At 37.7% G+C, this 23,834-nt stretch overlaps 2 protein-coding genes across 2 annotated transcripts; both read right to left on the bottom strand.

Annotated features, from left to right (window-relative positions):
* Window positions 1-4,197: 4,197 nt before the first annotated feature.
* Window positions 4,198-5,113, bottom strand: LOC107761515 (uncharacterized). The gene has a single exon (XM_016579738.2). It carries the CDS (start codon window positions 5,094-5,096, stop codon window positions 4,272-4,274), a length of 825 nt encoding a protein of 274 aa, XP_016435224.1. The 5' UTR covers window positions 5,097-5,113; the 3' UTR covers window positions 4,198-4,271.
* Window positions 5,114-8,870: 3,757 nt separating this feature from the next.
* LOC107761519 (protein SODIUM POTASSIUM ROOT DEFECTIVE 3-like) lies at window positions 8,871-13,566 on the bottom strand. The gene is made up of 3 exons (XM_016579742.2): window positions 12,806-13,566; window positions 11,413-11,488; window positions 8,871-9,786 (listed from the first exon to the last, which is right to left on the bottom strand). Exons 1-3 carry the CDS (start codon window positions 13,343-13,345, stop codon window positions 9,533-9,535), a joined length of 870 nt encoding a protein of 289 aa, XP_016435228.2. The 5' UTR covers window positions 13,346-13,566; the 3' UTR covers window positions 8,871-9,532.
* Between the last annotated feature and the right edge of the window lie 10,268 nt (window positions 13,567-23,834).

Here is a 23,834-nt window from a genome sequence, read left to right as displayed (position 1 = left end):
TTGTTATGATTCGTACTTGTTTAAATCAAAGTACTAATAATTTTTATTAATAGTTTTGTGCAAGTTGTCTCTATATTAGTAGTCAATTATAAATTAAAAAAGGCTACAATTTATCGCCTCTTGTACTTTTATACTAATCATGTTATAATAAGTTCTTACTATCATTCCTTAGAGTTAAACTTATTAGGCACTGCCCAACTTTTTCATTTAAATGAAAACAAAAAAGAGTTTCATTTGTTTTACTTAATTTCTTCATTGTCACGATCCCAAATACTGATCGTGATGGCGCCTATCACATTACTAGGCAAGTCAACTCAATCATCTAATCACAACCTTTTTTCTTTATAGTAAGCCATTTTCTAACACATGTTTTAAATACCAAATTTTCATAATAAGCACTTAAAACACAATTTCATATGCGGAAGTCAAATAAACAGGAAAACTATACAGCCCCAAATATCTGGTGTCACGAGTCTAGAGCCTCTACTACATAGCTGACTGTCTGATACAACATAAGTCTAGAAAATGCGGAAAAGAACAAGATAGGAAGGAGAAAACAGGGCTGCGGACACCATGCAGTTACCTTGAAATCTCCGGCAACCTCTGGATCAGCTGAGGACCCTCACTCTGCCACTTGGGCACCTGGATCTGTACACAAGGTGCAGGGAGTAACGTGAGTACGCCAACTCAGTAAGTAACTAAAGTAAATAAGGTCTGAAAGCAGTGACGAACAGTTAAAAAAATCATATAACTGAAAAAACAACAGGATAACAGGTCAACTTCACAGTTCAAAATCAGTTTCATCGTAAAATCATCAATTTTCAGTTTAAACACGTGAAATCATATACTTAGAAATTTTCCAACAAAGGCTTATTTTAAAAGAAGAGTGAAATCATTGAAGACATCATAACTGGGCCCCTCGGGCAAGGTATCACTCAGGACATGGCCTCTCGGGCAACCTCTCAGTCACTCGTGACTCACTCTCCTCACTCAGTACTCACTCTCAACACTCAGGCTTATTAATATCTCATAATAATAGAAATCATAGTAACCATAGCGGCATGCAGCCCGATTCATAATTTATAGTCGATTACACTCACTAGGAGTGTACAGACTCCGGAAGGCCTCCTACAGCCCAAGCGTCATATCGCTGTGACGCACAACCCGATCCAATATATATATATCGTTGCGGCGCGCAGCCCGATCCAATATATATCGCTGCGGCGTGCAGCCCGATTCATATAAGTATCGCTGCGACGTGCAACCCGATCCATAATATATACATATAATATCCTCACCATTAGGGTCAACCTCTCTCAGTCATTAACCTCACAGCCTCTCGGGCATAACAATAGAAATTAGGGAACTCAACCCAAACAGTCCTCACAATTAGAAGTGGAGTGATAAAACCAGTCTTAAACATTTAAACAGGTAAAACATGACTGAGGATATGCTTTCAACAAGTGAGGAAAACAGTAAAAATGCTCTTAAGGGTCTCAACAGGTCGACACAAGGCCCCAAACATGGCGTACAACCCATAATACAGTATTAATGACTAAAGTACGGAATAATATAAGATTCCAAATCAAATACGCAGCTTAATAGTCGCTACGAGATGGACCATGTCACAATCCCTATCGGTGCACGCCCACACGCTCGTCACTTAGCATGTGCGTCATCGCACTTATCAAAACAAGTCAAATACCGGGGTTTGTACCCTCAGTTCCAGATTTACAATGGTTACTTACCTCAAACCGATGAAAATACTACTCCGCGACACCTTTGACCCTCGAATCGCCTCCACTCGCATCGAATCTATCCAAAATTAGAATAACGGCGTCAAAATATGCTAAGGGAACGAAGCCCAAGCAAAAACAATCAAATAATACCAAAAATCCCGAAATTGGCCAAACCCGACCCCCGGGCCCACATATCGAAACTCAATAAAAATTACATCAACGGAATCCTTATCCTCCCACGAGTCCATACATACCGGGAACATTGAAATCGGAGTCCAAATGACCCCTCAAATTCTCATTTTAAAGTCTCTTAATCTCAAGCCCTAATTCCTCAGTTTTAGGCTTAGATTCTATGATTTATTAGGTAGATTTCACAATAGAATCGAGTTTTAAGTCCAAAATCCCTACCTCCAAGTGATTCCCCTTGAATCCCTCTTTAATATCCTTCAAATAGCTACAAAAATGACCAACAATGGAAGAAATAAACCCCACATTCGCGGACAAGACGACCTTTTAAACCTTCTGCCTAGGCCTGAAATCCTTCTTCGCGAACGCGGTCAAAGCCTCGCGTTAGCGAAGCACAATTTAACTTTGACCAATTTTTCCTCTTTCGCGATCGCGACCTCACCATCGTGAACACGATGCCTTGCTCAGACCAACCTTCGCGATCGCGTTCGGCCTCTCGCAAACGCGATGAACAAATTCCCCCCTGAAGCTCAGCTGCTCATTCCTTCTATGCGAACGTGACGACCCCTCCGCGAACGCGATGCACAGATGCCCAGCCCTTCGCGAACGCGGAGGCTCCTTCTCTAACATGAAGGCTAAATTTCCAGCTTCCTCATCTGACCCTTCGCGAACGCGAAGGTCATTTTTCTGCAGCACTGACCTGCAATTTTCTGCAGGTTCCAACTTCATGGAATGACCCGATTAACCATCCGAATTCCCCGGGACCTCAACCAAAGGCACCAACATACTCCAAAATCTTATTCAAACTTGTACCAATCTTCAAAATACCTCAAACAACATCAAATCGACCAAAACACATCGGATTCAAGCCTAAGTTTCCAAAAACTTCTAAATTCCGCCTTTGATAAAAAAACCAACCAAACCACGTCCGAATGACGTGAAATTTTGCACACACGTCCCAAATGACACAACAGAACTACTGCAACTCTCGGAATTCCATTTCGACCCCTATATCAAAATCTCACCTACCAACCGAAAATCGCCGAAAATCCAATTTCGCCAATTCAAGCCTAAATCTACTCCGGACCTCCAAAACCCATTCCGATCACGCTCGTAAGTTCCAAATCACCTCCCAAAGCTAACCGAACCATCGGAACTCACATCCGAGCCCTCTACACACAAGTCAACATCCGGTTGACTTTTCCAACTTAAACTCACTTTAAAGAGACTAAGTGCCTCAAACATTACCAAACCCTTTTTTCGAACTCGATCCGACCGACCCAATACCACATAACATGGATAAACAAAGCATAAAAAAGCAGAAATGGGAGAAACGGAGCGGTAATTCATGAGACGACTGACCGGATCATGTTGCTCGGCAATTTGTTGAAATGATGAGGCAAGATTCGGGACATAATTGGATGCAATATATGCTTGTGTGAAATATGTAGATGAAACAGATAATTACGAGTGGAGAAGGAATAACGGGGAAAACGAGTTAATTTCTGGTGCTTGAGGAAATTGAAGATCAGTATCATTACTTACATTTTAATTAAGTCTTAGCAAATTTTAGCCGTGTTAGTGTTGTGAACTAGAAATAAGGAGAGAATTCTAGATGAATCTTTGTTTCTGAGTTATTGGCTAAAGGTATTACTTCTCTTGAATATGTCTAAAGGACTAAGGGGAATATCTTTTCTTACTCTTCAACTCCCAATAATTTCTTCCCATTTCTATCGAAAAAAAGTGAGTGCAAACTTTATGGGGTTGATTTCATTGATATTTTGTTCACAGAAAAGCCGTAACCATAGCATAATTGTTTGCCTTTGATGCACATGTTCCTTTCGAGTAAAAGAGAGAAAAAGGTAGGAAGCGCCTCTTATTGTTATGCATTAGATCAACTTTTCCAAATGGGTTACTTTCCTGTTTGTTTTCTAGTTTTGAAATTGGGCAAAGGTCACTTCTAGTCTGGGGGCCTAAATTATTTATATATGGTAGCCGCAAATTATTTAAAATTTATACTATATTTTTTGTCTTTAGCATATAAAAACGTATATATATATATAAATATACATTTTTTCCGATTATTATTTTAAGAACAAGAAACCTTTTGAATTTGGTCCTAGACAAGAATGATAATTCAACATGTCACTATCATAAAGCACACCATATTGACATAACTTGCAATATTTTTTCCATAATTTCCCCTTCTTACACGTGTGAAACTCACAATCCAAATAAAACGTTTTTCTCGTTATTCCTCTAGGATCTTGTTCCATATGAAGACATACTAAAACGACATTCTAAAATATAATTTACAACAAAATTAAAGAATAAAAAGTAAACATTTTATCGATCAAAGGGTCCTTCTGGATCCAATTGCTTACATAGCTCCAAATATGTAAGATAAACAAGACGATCTTTAGCACCTGTTCTATGATTCTTTGTATGCATACAAAAATATTTCAATGCATCAAGTTTGCAACATCCAATCATTTGCCCTAATAGCAAAAATAGCCAATTTATTGACGACCTTCTCTCGGATATAATTGGCTTAACACAATTGTTTTGGTTGCAATATTTGCAATTAGGAAGATTAGGGTTCATCCAAATAATAGGTGCCCTATCACGCATAACACTCTTAGTTTTTAATATAAATGTAGCAATCTCTTTGAACTTTTCTTGCAAATCGTATTGTATTTGATATTGTTGTTGGCACTTCTTGCATTGAACTTCACCCGATATAACAGTAATACCATTCGATATAAGATAATCGAGAGTGTGCACTATGGCACGTTTCGTAGTTGCCCAAGGATAGGGTGGTGTGATTGTTTCACTCTCTCCTTCTTTAAGAGATGGTGTAGATTTTTTTCGTGTTCGTGCTGTTAAACCAACTCTCATACGAGCTCCTGATGGTTCATTCATCTGATCATAAACTAGGGCCACATTTGATTCTACAATATTTTCTTCTATATTGACGTCACTACCATATAGAAGAGTAGGAGGTGGCGGTGGCGGCGACGGTGGCAATGGTGGTGGTATCACTAAGTTTAAAGGAAATGAAAAGGGTGGAATAGTACTATCCATTGGTGTTGTAGGTGAAAGTGAAAGAGTAAGAAGAAGTTCATCTTCATGGTCAAGTTTTTTCAAAGATGACAAAGAGAGATTGTTCATTCTTGATTTTTGAAGAAGAAAAAAAGAAGGGAAGTTTGTTTTTATGAGGATTATTGGGTTGATATTTATCTTATTTTCTTTCTACTTATGATAACAACTTCGTAGTGAAAAACGGATCTTTAATTTTATCCAATTACTACAAAAGTCAAAAACCCTAGCAGTTTTCTACTTCTCATTTTGGGTAGTTTTATTTTTATTTTATACAATCCCACTATATCCGCAACAGTTATTCCCCCAAATGTGCTTTTATTTGCATCATGCGTTCATTTTGTAACTAACTCGGTTTAGTATTCTCTTTTTGTCTAATTATTTTAATATATAGGAAAAATAAATATTATTGATAACTTTCATTTTAAAAGTGGATATTATATCATTAACAATAAAAGCATACATATAAAAAATAGATATAATATGCATGGATCATTTAGGTTTGAGGGAATTTTATGCCTTTTATTGTGGCAGTCAATTGCCCTTACAAAACAAATAAAACCAATTTGTATCTTTTTTTATTGTTTTTTAACGTGCAAATAACTACTAAAATTATCTACTGATTAAGAACCGCGAATTTCAATTTCATTCAATATTTTCCTAACGAAAGAAGTTCCTAACAATCTCTGATACTTAATAATGAGTATAACTTTAAATCAACCTTAGGATAAAATAATCTTTAGCTAAATATGATGCAATCATGCTTATAAATCAACTAGCAATTCACCTGTACACGACGTTCTATTTAAGAGGAAAATAAGTTGCACGTGTATTATCTCGTTTTCATATATTATTTTGGGTGTGCATTAAAGAGAGACAATTTTGTGACATAGTTGTAATTTATTTGCGTCGAGTCTAAAGTGACAGATAACAACTGAAAATCAATAGTATGAATTAAGGTCATTGAAATTTCAACTATATATGATTTAGGTTTCAATTAAAAGGGGAAATAAGTCATAGCTAACCTCCACGAATGTCTTGGTGGGAAATGTCGTTATGCGAAGATCGATGTTAGACCACCAAAAGATGTGGTACAGTGGATGAGACCGTTCTTCCTTTAAGGTCTCGGGTTCAAGTCCTGGGTATGAAAAAATCCTTGGTAGGGAGCACTTCCCCTCGAATGGAGCCCTACACAGCACAAATCCAAATATAGTCGGGCTCCAATGTGTGTACCAGACACCGGATGGGAAATAAAAAAAAACAAAAAAAAAGAAGAAGATCGATGTTAGCGATATCATGCCCAAAGGTTTGTAACTCGAAAAAAGGAATAGTAAAATTTATTACGTTTGAAAAGACCTCTACGAAAAAAGGGAGACTATCCGCAAGGGTGACTGAGTTAGTTGAGCATTAGATTCCCCATTGGGAAGTCGCAAGTTCAAAACCCCTTGCATCGGCTGAGCTCATCGCACGAGATTTCCCTAGTGCGGCTTACTTCTTTAGTAAAGTTTGCGAGCTATTGCACTGAAACGGGGTTTACTTAAAGCGCATCCAAAGAATAAAGGTTGCAGGTTCCCTAGTTTACCCCGGAAAAAAAGGTAAACTTATGTGTCTAAAATTTATGGTGTAGCGATGTCTCTATTTAATGTGCTAAATTTGGTATAACTGAAGTGCCGAAAGTTTTTGGGACAGACGGGGTACTGTTTTTCCGTTTTACAATAGCTGCAAAAGATGGAAAAACTATGATTATACGTATTCTGTAACTATTATTTGTGTCTGCTTTACTTGTATAGATGTGATGTGGGAATCGATTAAATTTTAGATGTTCTTTATTCTTTTTCTTGCTATTCCATGGTTCTTTCAATTTATTTCTAAGCCAAGAAAGAATAATAGTCTTGTGAGCGCACACATTGTTCAATTCAACACTTGGCCATTAGCAAAGGCGGAGGATTTCTAGAATAGGGTGCACCACTATGTCCCGCGAGAATAAATTGTTAGATTAATAATCGTGGGGCGAGAACAACATTAGTATATCTGTCAATGCAACGGAAAAATTGTTGAACTCACCACCGAAACAATTGTCCCAAACGAACTTTGAATCACTAGGAAACAAAGTTAATCTTCCACCAATTAGATGCCCTTACTTGTGTGTATTTTTCGTTGGGAGAAGAAGAGATTCAGAGAAAATTCTCACTGTACGTAGTTCTATATTTTCTCCTTCACATAAATAGGCTGAGAAATATTGGTTAAGGAAGATAACCCACCACTCACCCCTTTTTGCACGTTCAGTTTAGTGGGTGTTTGTGGTCTAGTGGTAACTTCCCTTAACCTCTCTCCCTTATCTCTCCTAACAGGGTCGGGTCAGCCCACATGGAGAGACCCATAATCCAACATATCCCACTTCGCTCATAGTGGGCTAGACCGATGTCTTTGACACACTTTTCATACTGGCAAATAGTTGGTGCGACCTGTGAGCACAAAGAGCTGTAAATTTCCAAAACCAATTAAAGGTTGAACTAAAGCTCTATGTAGAAATCCAATCACATATGAAAAGGATTCACTACTGGCATGAGGATATTATTACTCGCAATACCCCATACATCATTCGCCATGCAGTTGCTACTTATTCAATCCCTCATCCTCGAAAGAGGCAAACTCAAGTTCTCATATAACATTGTATCCACAATTATACCCAATACTCTCATGATAAGTGTAATGGTCGATCTATGAATACAAGTTAAATTACTAAATTTAAGTCGTCTTCCCTTTCAACTCGAATCTTTCCATTCCAAATCAACTGCCTTCCTAGACATGCACTGCGTTGCCGAATCAATCATGGCTATTAGTGGCATGCTAAAATAGCAATACTGATTGGCACTTCAAGAGACAGTAAAAGCAGGGGCGGATTCACTTATAGTGAAGCGGTGTCACGTGACACCACTTCGTCAAAATATTTTACCAAATGTCATACGAATAATACGAAAATTTTATCAAATATGTATATATAGACAGGAGTGACACCACTTAACACAACTCTGTTCTTGGTCCAGTGGTTTAGCTCCTGCCTTATTTCCTGTGGGTCTAGGGATCGATCCTCCCTAGTAACTCTTTTTTTAGCTATTTCTGAAGCTTATTTTGTTTGAGAAAAAAAGTAGGTTGAGCAGGATTTGAACTCCTGACCTCCTTTAAACAAAAATTTCTTATAACCAATGGGATAACGCCCAATCTATTTTTTACTGTGGAGAAAATAAGTAATTCGGTTATTTGTTCCCTTCTTTAAATGTGACACCGCTTGCAAAAAGTTTTGTGTACGCCCCTGAGTAAAAGGTCATAGGGTATTTCAATAACAATTACTCTAACTTCTTTGGGATCTCACACAATAAAGAAGCAGGGATTCATTCTTCCATTATCCCATTTGTCGATAGCACACGTGGTATGAAACACATGTCACGGTGTTCTCACCTTATATTGGCACACGTGTCTTATTATTTTAATCATCCAACACCGTACAGATCTTGGTCTAGACACCTTCAAGTGTCTAATCCGAGTTTCTCACTTCAATAATCCTCAAACCATCTTCTTAGAGAAACTCGTATATGGCATACAAAACAAGTCATAATCGAATAGTGAAATTCGCAAGCTATCAAGAACAACCTCTATAAGTAAATATAACCCCGCATATCCAAGGTTCTATAAGGTCTTATCCCTTCACGATTCTTAACGCAAGAGGCGATTGCTCGTGTGAGAGAGCCAATCTCGCGACTTGTTCAACACACTTTATCAACAAAATATTCATCACATGCATCCGAGATATAGAAAAATTCAAGAGTCAAATATTGATGAGCATATTATAATACTAAAGTCATTTTACAACACATAAATATGTTCATATCCTCAGCAAACCTAGAGCCATAACATGTTTCTCAAACAGGTCTCTAGATATCGCCTTTGTAAAAGGATCAGCTATCATGCTTCGCGTAGGAATGTACTGTAAATTTTTCTCTCCACTTGCTACCATGTCTCTTACAAAGTTATACTTGATGTCAATGTGTTTGGTCTTGCTGTGATACTTAGGATCTTTTGTATATGCAATAGCCGCTTGACTATCACAATATAGAGTCATGGGACCCTAAGAGTTCTTTGTTATTCAAATGCTCAAAGAATCTCTTCAACCAAACAGCTTCTTGTACTGCAGACGCGCAAGCCACGAACTCAGCTTCCATTGTTGAAAGGGTTGTGCAGGTTTATTTCTTACTTTTCCATGATATAGCACCACCATTAAGTAAGAAAGCATAACAGGATGTTGATTTTCTATCATTCCGATCACCAGCCCAATCAACTTAGTTGTGTGTATTTTTCGCTAGTTGCTAAAGAAATCACTTACTACATACGTATCAAATTAAAGTTTTCTCAAGAATAGAAGCTTACTAATACCACAAGTTAAAACCATAAGATAAGAAAGCAAAACCAAGCTAAATCCTTCTCTTTGTCTAATAAAATAAATATTCAAGTTACAATAGCTGGAAAACTGGTGGATTTCGAGAAAGGTTTTCTAATTTCCCATCAGACACAACCAACTGCTTAGCATTCTTCAACTCAGAGTCGATCAAATCAGCTTTGGTTGAAGGGACTGAAGATGCCACTGTAGGTGGCCAAAGTTGTGCATTTTTCACCTTAGAAATACTTGCAAGAACCTCCAATGGTGTCACATTCCCAGTAACTGTTACCTTCTTTGCAACAAAGTCTATATTGAAAGATGTCACCCCTGCTCATCACAATTAAATTGTTACATGTTATTTGCGATAGGAATGTTACATGTTATACATAAGTTAATGTGAAAATTATTTGCGATAGGAATAGTGGCGTCAAGGGAAGCCTTGGCATAACTGGTAAAGTTGTTGTCATGTGACCAGGAGGTTACGGGTTCAAACCATGGAAAAAGCATCTTGCAGAAATACAAGTAAGGCAGCGTATAATAGACCCTTGTGCTTCTGCACTTCTTCGAACCCCGCACATAGTGAGAACTTAATGCTCCGGATTGCTCTTTAATAGTGGCGTCAAATTATGCCCATATTTGGGTAAAGTTAGGCTTGACATATATTAATTGACAGGTCAATTCGGTACAACTCAAGTTAGTCCATCTAAAGATTGGGCCAATTTAGGCCTCATTTGTTTTTTTTAAAGATTAAGACGTCTGAATCTGAATATTAAGATGTGTATTAAGATTAAGACATTTAAATCTGAATACACATCTGAATATTAAGATGTGTATTAAGATGTGAATACTAAATGATTAAGACTGTTTGATTTTCAAAATTTGAATATATAAAATTTATCTTTATTTGAAATATATACATATATTTTTTTTTTAAAATATAGTAGTTGCTGGTGGTGATGGCTAATGGCGGTGCTTGTGAATGTCAACTAGAGGCGGTGGTTGGTGGTAGATTTGGTTGATGGTGGTGGTAGCAGCTAGTGGTGATTAGTAGTGGTAGTGATTATGATTGAGGATGTGGTGGTGAGTGGTGATAGTTAATTATGATTGAGGAAGGTGGTGGTGGTAGCTTACAATGATGGGTAGTACCAGTTATGATTGTTGATGATGATGGGGTGGTTAGTTGTGGTAGTTGAGGTGGATGAGTGCTTGTGGTTGAGAATGATGGTGGTGGAAGTGGTGCGGATGGCAAGTGGTGGTAGTCCATTATGGTGGCGGCTATGATTGAGGATGATGGTGGTGATGGAGGTTGAGTATGGCGGTGGTGGTGGTGGCATAGTGGTAGTTGATAATGGTAGGTCGTGGCGACAATTAATAATGAATATGGATGATAGCATATTAATGAAATTAAGTCTTTGTTATGGATCTTAATCATACAAATCTATTCAAATCCATTAAGTGGTTGTAAAGTTTTAAAAAAAACAGACGCACTTAATGATTAAGATCTGAATAATTAAGATTCAGACTTTAAAAACAAACGTACTTAATGTCTGATATCTGAATGATTAAGATTCAGACCTCCATTAAGTGCATTAGACTGCTTATTTAGCACAAAACCCATAAGGAAACTTATCAAAACAAAGAAAAATAAACTCGGTAAATAGTCAAAATTGCCCCTGAACTATGCGTTATAGAAGACATTTGTCCTGTGTTTAAAGTTAGGGTCATCTATGTCCTTCCCGTTAATGGAAAGGCCTAAAAATGCTCTTATTGGCTATCGGCTCTCACTCAAAAATTAATTTGGATTTAATTAGCCTTATTGGTCTTATTAAACGGAAGGTAAATGTGTTCTATAACGCATAGTGTTGGGGTGATTTTGATCCTTTTTCCGAAATAAACTTATAGGTTAAACTACAAAAAGGAAAGATTGTCACAAAATTAAGTCCAGAGGCATACCTTCCATTCTAGAGAGATGCTTCCTCATCTTCTTCTCACATCCTTTGCAGTGTAGTGAAACTCTTAGAACAACCACCTGTTATCAAAATTCATTAGTTTGTCTTTGTTGGACCACTCATCTCTACAACTAAATATGATGTCTTTATGATACTTGTTAGTTTGTTACAACTACAAATTTCTTCTTGCTTCGACATAAAAAGGAAGGGCATAAAATATAGTAACTCAATAGTAAAACAAGGATAGCTTTTATGGCGCAATCATGGAATTATCTATTCGATATAGAAGGTGGGATAGGTATTCATTTAGTTGGCGGGATAAGGGATAATAATTCCGAGATTAGATAAAAAATTATTCTATTCCGCATTCGGTTGAATTTTTAAATTAATCGGGATTACCCGAGATTAATTTATACTCCTTTCGATCCATAATAAGTGATCAATTTGCCTTGGGCTCACCCATTAAGAAAATACTAAATTCTAGACAAAAATAGTAAGTGTGACTAAACTACCCTTAATTAAATGTTGTAGCATAGTTAATATGAGGAGTAAAAGACTTTTGAGGGATATGCATAAGAGTAATTTTGGAAAAACAAATTGAAATTTTTCTTGATTATATAAATGAACACTTATTTTGACCAAAATAAAAAAGCAAATTGATCACTTATTGTGGATCGGAGGGAGTACTACAATTGTGATATTATTCTATCCCACATTAAGGGGGGATAGTATTTCCGGAATTACTTAATCCGAGATAAAATATTATAATATAGTTTTTCAAGGTTCTTTCCCAATGTTCTTTAAAAAATTCAAGGTTAAAATTAAAAATAAAAATTTATCTCAACTTATATAGTATACACCAAACACTTATTTTATATTATTTCTTATATATCCTATTTTTAGTCTAATGAGCCAAATATCTATCAATAAAAATATATTTACTAAATAATCCCGTTACTTTTTAATTCTCATATTATAATCCCGTTATTATACTCCTGTGATAACTTATTCCTCCACCAAATGACCCTAATCTAGAACTATTACGGGTTGGTCACATCCAATACGATATTGCGATGCACCACCTATTTGTTTTCTTTGTATTTGTTCTGCCTTTTCTATTTTTTGGGTTGTGTGTCTAACAGTTGATCAACTTAACAAGAACAATCAAAAGATTAAAGGAACCAATATTTGTAATCGTGCCTATTTTTGGATTACTAATATTTAATTATAGACGAATACATGTACCTATCTTTCATTTAACTTGATAGAGTAAAGATTACAGAATCAGTTTATACAAATTAAAAATAAAGTTAAAGAAAATAAAATGCTATTTTACGAATGAAGAAGAAGAAGAAGAAGAAGAAGAAGAAGAAGAGGAGGAGGAGGGAGAATAAAACCTGGTCCCCAGAGCATGAAGAAGAAGATGGTGGCTTTGGAGGAGAAGACTTATTTGCCACTACTTTCACAGCTTGATGACAAGACTTGGAATTCAAAACTGGATCATGATCATTATAATCACATAAAACATCAACCAAATCTTTCTCACTCAAAAGATACCTAGAAGAACTAGGTGGGGTGATAAATTCACTAGGTTTTGTACAACTCCAACTACTTTTTCTCTTACCAACATGACCTTTTGGATCACTTTGCCTTTTCTTGGTTTCTTTTGATGGTTTTGAAGATGTATTACTTTTCTTGTTAATATTCTTTGGTTTTGGAGAAATGGGTGGTTGTTCAGAAGAACGAGGTGGTAGTGGCCTGTTGCGACCACTGCCACATGTTATTCTGGAATCTCTGATGATGGGGTTGTAACGATTAATTAGGCGGCCGCTGCCGCCTAGTTGGATTACGGGAGAAGAAGAAGAAGAGGCTTCTTGCATACTAAGACATATGGAAGTTGCAGCTTGGGACGCACAGAATATATCGATTCCTTTCATTTTTAGAGATAGCGATAAGAAATAATGGTGTTTTCAAATTTGTAGATAATGGCCTAGAGAATCTGAGTCAAAGTTTTTGAGTGTTTTGATTTTTAGAAGCATTGAAACTTTTGAGTGAATGAGATTGGGGTTGGGTTGGTAGTGAAGGCAAATTCAGAATTTAAATGTCATGAATTTTGAATTAAGAATACAAGTTTTTGATATGTATAGTTAATTCTTTGTAACACACGACCCGTGCGGTTTTCATGGTTTCTCCACTTCTATATATATTTTTAATAGGGTTGTAACTATACTTTTTCTAAACCAAAAATCTATCGGAAATAATTTTTCTGGTGTCACAAATAGGACTAAAGTTGTGCGCACACTATTTTTTTCGGACCCCATTTATAAAATCACACTAAATTTATTATTGTTGCTGTTGTTTCACGTGGTTGAATTCATCACTGGTTGGTGGAGTGGGGTTTTGGGGTAGAGGTATTTATTTATGAATTCTTGTACATACATTGGAAATATTCAAGAAGGGTAACTATACTGTTCCACGTGTATTTAAATTCATATTAAATATAATGTATGATCCAGCCTGGAGATAGATTCTTTACATCTTCTGGATTGAATTTTCTAACGACTATATTCTAATTTTTACGAGCTCATTAATACTTCAATAGTTTGTGGGGAGTTCACAGTAAAAACTACACAAGTAGATAAATATTGGTGTTTATAGGCATTAAAGCATGAGAATAAGATATAAATGTATATTTCCATTTGAAGTCATTTCTTCTTCAAAGATGTTTTTTACTCCTTCTGGTCCAGTGGCGGACCCAGTATTTAAAGTTTATGGGTTCATATACATACATACATACATACATACATACATACATACATACATACATACATACATACATACATACATACATACATACATACATACATACATACATATATATATATATATATATATATATATATATATATATATATATATGTGTGTGTGTGTGTGTGTGTGTGTGTAAAAGCTACTGGGTTCATGGGAACCTACGTGTAATAGGCTGGATCCGCTCTTGCTCCGGTCCATATTAGTTGTCCTGGTTACTAAATATACTTGACCCAAAATACTCTCTCCGGTCCATTTTAATTAATTTTTTGGCATTTTTCTTGTGGCACAATATTTAATTTTTTCAAATATTAAGAAGGAATTAATTTCTTTTTTCCAAAGTTGCCTTGGAGTAAAGAGGCCAGGAGTATTTGTCGTATTTTCAATGAACAAATGAAGATTAATATGGTTAATTTTATTACTCCCTCCAGTCCAAAATAAGTGATTTCAAGAATGAATTAATTATTTTTTTCCTACATTACCCTTGGAGTAAATAGTGTTAGAGCATTTGTTAAGAGTATTTATGTGAAGAGATAGTAAAGGTTAATATGGTCAATTTTATTGATAATTAATGTTAAAAGGTGAATTTCTTAATCTGTGTGAAAACAGCTAAAAAATCACTTATTTTGAACCGGAGGGAGTATTAATTAATGTCAAAATTTAGATTCTTTAATATATGTGAAAACAGCCAAAAAATCAATTAAAGTGGACCGGAGGAAGTAGTTGTTATTTTAAAAAATCAAAGTATAATATATTATATTTTTTCCATTTTGCCTTAGTATTAAATGTTCTTGAAAGTAACAACATTAACTACACCGCATTAAATAATCAAAATGTTTTCTAATTAATAAGTTCTTATGGGACGTGTAAAAGAAACATGACAACTAAAATGGACCCGAGGAAGTATTAAAACTCCTAGGAAGATGGGTATGATACTAAGATATTGAAGAAAGATATTACTCCCTTCGGTCCACAATAAGTAACCAATTTATTTTTTTATTTTGGTCCAAAACAAGTGTCCATTTATATAATCAAGAAAAAATTCAATTTATTTTTTCAAAATTACTCTTATGTATGTATCCCTAAAAAGTCTTTTACTTATCACATTAACTATGTTGTAACATTTAATTAAGGGTAGTTTAGTTATACTAACTATTTTTGTCTAGAATTTAATATTTTCTTAATAGGTGTGCCAAAAGCAAATTGGTCACTTATTGTGGACCGGAGGGAGTAACACCTAATATTCCTACCTATATTCATTAACAATAAATCTTTAAAGAGTCTTTAGGCACATCAAGCAAAGCTTACCTTCCAGTGGGTGGGGGGGAATTTAGTATCAAATTTTAATCATATATAAATGTATTAGATGTGTGCAAATCTAAACTTATGGTTTATTATTTTTAATAATTTCATGGAATTTCAAGAAAATAGCCAGCTTTGACACAGTTAAGCACTCTGTCCGATATGCAAGTGCACGAGGACGAATATTCTGCACAAATCAAGAATGCCGTTTGGCCTCATTTCTCTACCTTACCTATATTTATATTTACATAGTTTTGTACTCTCCCAATTTAAAAACATCAATATTATTAGTACTATTTTACGAGTAAATAAGTTTTTTTTTTCTATAATTTTCAAACATTTTAACTGTAAAAAGTGATTATATGTAGTAGTTTATGAATATAAATTAAAAAAAATAAAGAAACCGATGTCTGAATTCGTAAAAAGTACTGGACATATAGATTTAAATATCCTAATTATGTCAAAAGATATTAGGTAACGGTTAGATAATACTATGGACAGCCAAATTTTATCCTCTTAATAATAATGAACTGAAAGTGCAGATTTCATGTGCGAAGCGTTCATTTGATACACTACGAATATATTTCGCCGTGGCAGCTGTTGGAACCTTAATTTGAGTGGACCAAATTTGGCCTACATATTAAAATTGACAGTCAAATTTATTAAGGGCCACTGCAAATACCTAAAAGAGTTAGAATTTTTTAAGCTCACTAATAATAGGCTATATAGACGATATTTACACCTAAATGTACTATACTTTATTATTGTTTTAAGGGTTAAATGATAACAAAATGCTCTAATTGGTGCTCTTTTGCTTCGCATGGACTAATCAAAGATACTATGGAGTGTTTTGGGAGTCAATAATGTGGATAAAAGGCCAATCAAGAAGAACCCGAGCGAAAATAAGCAAGAAAGAGCAAAGGAGGACGGGGCTGAAGGTCACCGCGACCGCGGTCGACCACGGCTGGACCGTGATAGGCAAAGGAAGCAAGGCAGAATGTTCGAGTTTCACCGCGGTCGCACCGCATTCCTACCGCGGTCGCGGTAGACTGTGTAGTTGCCCAGAACTTTTGGGACTACAGTGTAAATCGAGGGAAACTTATTCCAAACCCTTATAAACTCAAGAAACTCGCCCAAGAAAGTTTTAAGCTTGTTTTCAGACTAATTTGGAGGCAAGAACGAGTGTGAGAAGAGCAACCAAACATTAGAGTTTTTCTATCTTCTCTTTATTATTGCAATTGCACATCATGAATACTTTTGTAGTTTTATCTTGCTTTACTATGAGTAGCTAAACATTTGGTCTAGGGTTGATGGAACCAATTGTTGGATGAAGTTTTGACTCAACTTTGTTATAATCGAGTCGGGTTTATTATATGATTGTTCAACTATGTTTTGTACGGTGATTAATTGAATGGGCCCTTGATTAATCGTGTCTATTTGCGTTGTGTTGTTTGAGAAGGAATACTAGGTTAGACTGCGGTTGAACAACACCACTTTTGGGTAATTGAAGAGATTCATTACTTGAACTTAAAAGTGGGGTTAGAGATAACGAAACTTTGGTGGGATAATTCAGAGCTGCATAAATTGTCAACTAGAGTAGTTCGAGAGAATACTCTAGTAAATTATCGTAGTTGATCGAGAGATAATTGCGATAACCCATAGTTCATAATCCTCATAGAGTATTACAGCGAGATTATAGCCAAAGAGTTAAGACTTAAGCTAGCAATTGGAGAAATCAATACCCTAGACCTTTTTACCATTGAATTATCTTTGATTTAGTTTATTGTTAATTATAATATCATTTTGAAGTAGTTAAACAAAAACCCAATATTTATTGATAGAAATCTTGCACCCGGAAATTGTTTGAGCTAATAACTTCACCAAGAGTTGTAATAGATAGATTAGCTCCCTGGATTCGACTCCGGACTTATAAATCGAATTATATTTGCAACGACCGCTTTGTCTTTTATAAGGCATAGTTGGGCGTGATCAAATTCTAGCGCCGTTGCCGGGGGAGTTAACGGTGTTATTTATTACAACTTAGAAGTAGTGCTAGAATTATTAGTTTAGATCAATTTTCTACGGTGTTAAACAAATTATTATTTTCATTTCATTGAAATTCTCACGTTTGAATTCTTGTGGGATTCAGGTGTATGCCTAGAGATTCATCGAGGACTGGTGAACTGCTTGAAGGACTCTAAGACCCCGAGAAAACATTCAGGGCATTAAACCGTGCCAACAGGAAGAACAAACAATCACAACAAACACACCAACGTGAAATTAACATGGGTGACATAGATAACGTCAACAGAAACATTAGGGATGAGCAAGCTAACCCAAACGTCAGAGCGGTGGCACCTCTTGTGTCAGAAGCTGCAATTTATAATTGGGCACAACCAACAGCTGACAATCTGGCTACCGCCATTGTTGTGCCCCCGATACAAGCAGAGACATTCCAGATCACCAACAATATGCTGCATCTTCTACAGAATAAGGGATTGTTCTCCGGGTCACACATTGAAGACCCTCAACAACACTTGAAAAATTTTCTGTCGATTTGTGTGACCCAAAGGCAGCCAAATGTGACCCTAGAAGCCATCAAGCTGTTACTGTTCATGTTCTCTATGATTGGGAAAGCTTAGACTTGGCTGAATTCGCTTCCAATAAATTCTATTGTCACTTGGGAGGAATTAATCAAGCAATTCCTGAACAAGTTTTACCCTCCCAACAAGATTGCAAGACAGATTGATGAGATATTACAGTACAAGCAGCATCCTACTGAGACCTTCCAGGAAACTTGGGAAAGATTCAAAGGGATGCTAGTGAAGTGTCTCCACCATGGTATTCCAGACCAGATGCTCAACCAGAGATTCTACATGGGGTTAGCAGACAATTTAAAAGCCAATGTAGATGCTTCAGCTGGGGGTGCATTTTTTATCAAGACATTCACAGAATGTAAAATCCTTCTTGACAAGATGTCCCAGAATTCGGGGTGGATGACGAGAGGTACGACCCTGACACCAATCGTGCATTCAGTTCCTTTTGACCCAAATAATTTGCATGCAGAGAACATAGCCATACTCATGACTCAGATGAGTATATTGACAAAGAAGATTGATGAGATGGGTACAAAGCAAGTGCATATCGTTGACACAACAAATGGAGGACTGTGTACACCTTGCATTAATCAGTCTTATGTGTGTTCATGGAGTGGAGAAGGTGACAACCAAGGGTTAAGAGAGGATATGAATTATGTCAACAATTTTGGGGGGTCAGAGACAAGGAGGACAACAGTGGAAACCAGCACCCAATCAGCAGTACAGACCAAACATGTCGTAACCTGGCGGTATGCAGCCCCAAAGCCAAATGGTGCCATATCAGAGACAACAGGGTTATCCACAGCAGAACCAGCAACAATTGGCATATCAGCCACCTCCTTAGCAACAGGACAGCAACATGGTAGAAATCAGGGGTATGTTTCAATAACTCATTGGAACAAATGGTAAGATGCAGGAAAAGTTGACAGTTCATGACGCAGCAATAAAGAATATTGAAACTCAATTAGGGCAGTTGTCCATGGCCTTAAACAACCGCCCCCATGGAACATTGCCAACCGACACGAACATTAACCCCAAGGAGAAAAATCCGAATCAGCTGATGGCAGTAAGTCTCCGGAATGGGAGAGATTTAGACAGGGAGCAAGAAGTTGCACAATCCAGCAGAGGGACTACGCTAGCCACTCCAGTTCCATTGGAGGTAGATGAATCAGCAGAACTTACTGAAGTGGTGGTTGAACAGGTTCAGGATGATAAAGGTAAGGCTAAAGAGAGTAAACAAGTTGCAAAACATGTGGTACCTCTTGTGCCACAGAACCCCAACAAAGAGAAGCCAACAAGCAGTGCACAAAGGGTGATACCTACACCATTCCCTCAGAGACTAGCAAAACAAAAGAAAGAAGATCAATATAGGAAATTCATGGAGATGCTTCGTCAAATTCAATTGAATATTCCTCTGATGGATGCTTTGAGGGAGATGTCCGACTATGCAAAGATGATGAAGGACCTAGTGTCACGAAAATTTGACTTTCGGGACCTATCCACAGTAACTCTGACACAGACATGTAGTGTGGTAGTGACAAGACCCATGGCTCAAAAGATGTCTGACCCAGGTAGCTTCACTATTCCGTGTACTATTGGGAGTTATGCCTTTGCAAAAGCATTGTGTGACTTAGGAGCCAGCATAAACTTGGTGCCTTTGGCAATATATACAAAACTAGGCATTGGCAGAGCTAGATCGACTTCGATGTTGTTGCAACTGGCTGACCGCACAGTTAAAAGGCCGACATGGATTCTCAATGATGTGTTGGTACAAGTGGGGAAGTTTGTATTCCCTGTAGACTTTGTTATTTTGGATTTCCAGGTAGATGAGGTGATACTCATCATTCTAAGGAGGCCATTCTTAGCCACTGGGAGAGCATTGATTGATTGTGAAACTGGGGAATTAAAAATGAGGTTGAACGATGAAGAATTCATATTCAACGTTTAGCAATCCATGAGGAGACACAGTGATTATGCTAATTGCTCCCTAGTGGAGGTAGTGGATGTGATCCTGCATGAAGATAATGAGATCCTGACTGCTAAAGATCCATTGGGAGCTTGCTTGACAAATTTAGAGGAGATGGATGGTGAAGGGTTAGCATAGTGGGTTATGGCACTCGAAGGCCAAGGATTCTGGAAGAGGGAACCTCAGTTCGAGTCCCTTGAGTTAGAAAAGAGGGTTGCACCACCAGCAAAACCATCAGTAAAGGAACCACCCAAACTGGAGCTGAAACCGCTTCCAGCTCACCTCAGGTACGCTTTCTTAGGGCCTAATTCTACTTTACCTGTTATTATATCATCTGGTTTGCTAGATGTGAAGGTAGTGCAACTCCTACAGGTGCTACAAGAATGTAAGACTACCATTGGTTGGACCATGGCAGACATAAAGGGTATCAGCCTGGCTTTTTGTATGCATAAGATTCTCTTGTAAGAAGGGCACAAACCTTCTAAAGAACATAAATGAAGGCTGAAACCGAATATGAAAGAGGTAGTGAAGAAGGAAGTGATAAAATGGTTAGATACGGGTATCATCTTCCTCATCTCTGACAGCAATTGGGCCAGCCCTGTTCAGTGTGTGCCGAAAAAGGAGGAATGATGGTTGTACAAAATGAGAATAACAAGTTGATCTTGACTCGTACAGTCATGGGAATGCGGATTTGCATGGATTATCGAAAATTGAACACAACCACTAGGAAGGACCATTTCCCTTGCCATTCATTGACCAAATGTTGGACAGGTTGGCTGGGCGATCTCACTTCTGTTTCTTGGATGGATATTCGGGATACAATCATATCTCAATAGCCCCCGAAGACAGAGAGAAAACATCATTCACATGTTTGTATGGCATCTTTGCCTTTCGGAGAATGCCTTTTGGGCTTTGTAATGCACCGACGACATTTCAACGGTGTATGTTAGCCATTTTCACGAACATGGTTGAAGACATTATGGAGGTATTTATGGATGATTTCTCCGTGGTGGGGATTCATTTGAGGACTATCTACACTATTTAAGAAGAGTGCTCAGAAGATGTGTGGAGACAAATTTAGTGCTGAATTGGGAGAAGTGCCATTTTATGGTAGAAAAAGGGATAGTCTTGGGGAATCAAGTGTCGAGTAAAGGAATCGAGGTTGACCATGCTAAGGTTGACGTGATTGAGAAGTTGCCACCGCCTACTTCAGTCAAGGCAGTGAGAAGTTTCCTTGGGCACGCTGGGTTCTACAAGCGATTCATAAAAGATTTCTCTAAGATTGCTAACCCTTTATGTAAACTCCTTGAAAAGGATCAACCCTTTGTGTTTTCTAATGATTGTAGGTTGGCATTTGAGGAGCTGAAGAAGATATTGGTGACTGCACCCATAATTGTTGCACCCAATTGGGAGCAACCGTTCGAGCTCATGTGCGATGCAAATGACTATGCTATAGGAGCAGTCTTGGGGAAGCGAAAGGATAAACTGATGCACCCAATTTACTATGCAAGCAGAACGCTAAGCGGTGCACAACTCAATTACACTGTGACAGAAAAAGAGATGTTGGCTGTCGTTTTTGCATTCGACAAATTCAGGTCATACTTGATTGGTTCAAAAGTTATTGTTTACACTGACCATGCAGCAATTAGGTACCTGATAGAAAAGAAAGAGTCAAAGCCACACTTGATTCACTGGGTTCTTTTGCTACAAGAATTCGATCTGGAGATCCGTGACAGAAAAAGGACAGAAAACCAAGTAGCTAACCACCTCTCAAGGTTGGAAGGAGCTGAAAGGAAGGTAGAGGTTGAGGATATAACAGAGACATTTCCGTATGAACAGTTACTAGCAGTGACAATGGAGGAGACGCCATGGTATGCTGATATTGCTAATTATTTAGCAAGTAGTATTGTACCTTATGAACTCTCTTCAATTCAAAAGAAAAATTTCTTTCTCGATTGTCGGTCTTATTATTGGGATGAACCTCTACTGTATAAAATATGTGTAGATAACATGATCCAGAGGTGTATCCCCGAGAAAGATTAACATTCTGTTTTGTAGGCTTGCCATGCTTCACCATATGGCGGACACTTTGGAGGAATTCGGACAGCAGCTAAGGTGTTGGAATCGGGGTTGTATTGGCCAACTCTGTTCAAGGATGCCCACGCTTGGGTTAAAAGTTGCGATGAATGCCAAAGGACAGGCAACATATCTTGTCGACACGAGATGCCAATGACCACAATTCAAGAGGTGGAGGTTTTTGACATATGGAGGATCGACTTTATGGGGCCATTTGTTAGCTCGTATGGTAACAAATATATATATTAGTAGCAATTGACTATGTCTCCAAGTGGGTCGAAGTAGTGGCTCTCCCAACCAATGATGCAAAAGGGGTAACGGGTTTTCTAAAGAAAAACATCTTCACACGTTTTGGCACCCCGAGAGCTATAATCAGTGATGGTGGAACCATTTTTGCAATAGAGCATTCGCACGGCTGTTGGAAAAGTATGGAGTTCGTCATAAAGTGACCACCCCGTACCACCCACAATCGAGCGGGCAAGTTGAAGTGTCCAACAGGGAAATTAAAAGTGTCCTTACAAAATAGTGAATGCAACAAGGACCGATTGGGCGAAGAAGTTGGATGATGCATTGTGGGCGAACCGCACAGCCTTCAAAACTCCAATTGGTATGTCACCGTACAGGTTGGTGTTTGGAAAGGCATGCCACCTTCCGGTAGAGCTCGAACATAAAGCACTTTGGGCATTGCGGCAGTTGAATTTAGATATGGAGACAGCAGGCACCAGCAAAGTCACTGGATTATATGAGCTCGAGGAATTTAGGTACCAGGCATTTGAGAGTGCTAGATTATACAAAGAAAGGATGAAACTAATGCATGATAAGCATATCTTGGATCAGAACTTCAAATCCGGAGACTTAGTGTTGTTATACAACTCGAGATTGAGATTGTTCCCGAGAAAGTTGAAGTCCCGATGGTCCAGACCCTTTAGAGTGGTGCAGATGTTCTTAAGTGGAGCTGTAGAGATTGAATCAGACGATGGGACGAATAAGTTCACAATGAATGGGCAAAGGTTGAAACATTACCTTCAAATAGCAGAAGAGAAATGGGATAGAGAGATAATAATGTTGGAAGAGCCCCAGTACGCGAATGAGGAGTGATGATCTGAGCCTACGTTGTGCCGCGATGTTAAATCAAGCGCTGCGTGGGAGGCAACCCATGAATGTTGTTTTTTTTTTGTTTTCTTATGTAACCTTCTTTAAAAAAAATCCTCGTGACCATGACCGCAGATCGACCACGATAAAGGACGAGTATTCTGACTCGCAATTGCTCGACTCACTACGACTGCGGTACGACCATGGTGAAACGTTAACATTCTACCTCGAGGTATTTCATTCACCGCGACCGCAGTGGGACCGTGGTCGACCACGGCGATTTGCTAAATATCGTCGCCCAGGTAAGTTAAATTTCGATTTTTTTATTATTTTCTTTTCTTTTCTAACTTTTCCCCCTCTTTATTCCATTACCCACTCGCCCCTCCCCTCACTTTCCCCATCTCCTCTCTCTCTCTAAACCCTAAATCACCATATTCTCTCTTCTCTTCTTCTTCTTCTTCTTCTTCTTCTTCTCCTTCTTCACTTCTCTCACAATCCCACCCATCTCCCCCAACCTCCATTCCTCTCACTCTCTCCTACATCCAGGTATGTCAAGCCTCTCCCTCTATTCTCTTGTATTTTTGT

This window comes from Nicotiana tabacum, chromosome 10, assembly GCF_000715075.1.
Source record: "Nicotiana tabacum cultivar K326 chromosome 10, ASM71507v2, whole genome shotgun sequence".
NCBI classification, from domain to species: Eukaryota; Viridiplantae; Streptophyta; class Magnoliopsida; order Solanales; family Solanaceae; genus Nicotiana; species Nicotiana tabacum.
This window is presented reverse-complemented; position numbering and strand designations above follow the sequence as displayed.

What these genes read in the sequence shown, in the direction of transcription:
- LOC107761519 (XM_016579742.2), bottom strand. Translation starts at nt 13,345, where the DNA reads ATGAAAGGAATCGATATATTCTGTGCGTCCCAAGCTGCAACTTCCATA. An exon ending in CTTCATGCTCTGGGGACCAG is followed by an intron (nt 11,489 to 12,805) that starts GTTTTATTCTCC and finishes TTTTGATAACAG; the next exon opens with GTGGTTGTTCTAAGAGTTTC. An exon ending in GCATCTCTCTAGAATGGAAG is followed by an intron (nt 9,787 to 11,412) that starts GTATGCCTCTGG and finishes TGTGATGAGCAG; the next exon opens with GGGTGACATCTTTCAATATA.
- LOC107761515 (XM_016579738.2), bottom strand. Translation starts at nt 5,096, where the DNA reads ATGAACAATCTCTCTTTGTCATCTTTGAAAAAACTTGACCATGAAGAT.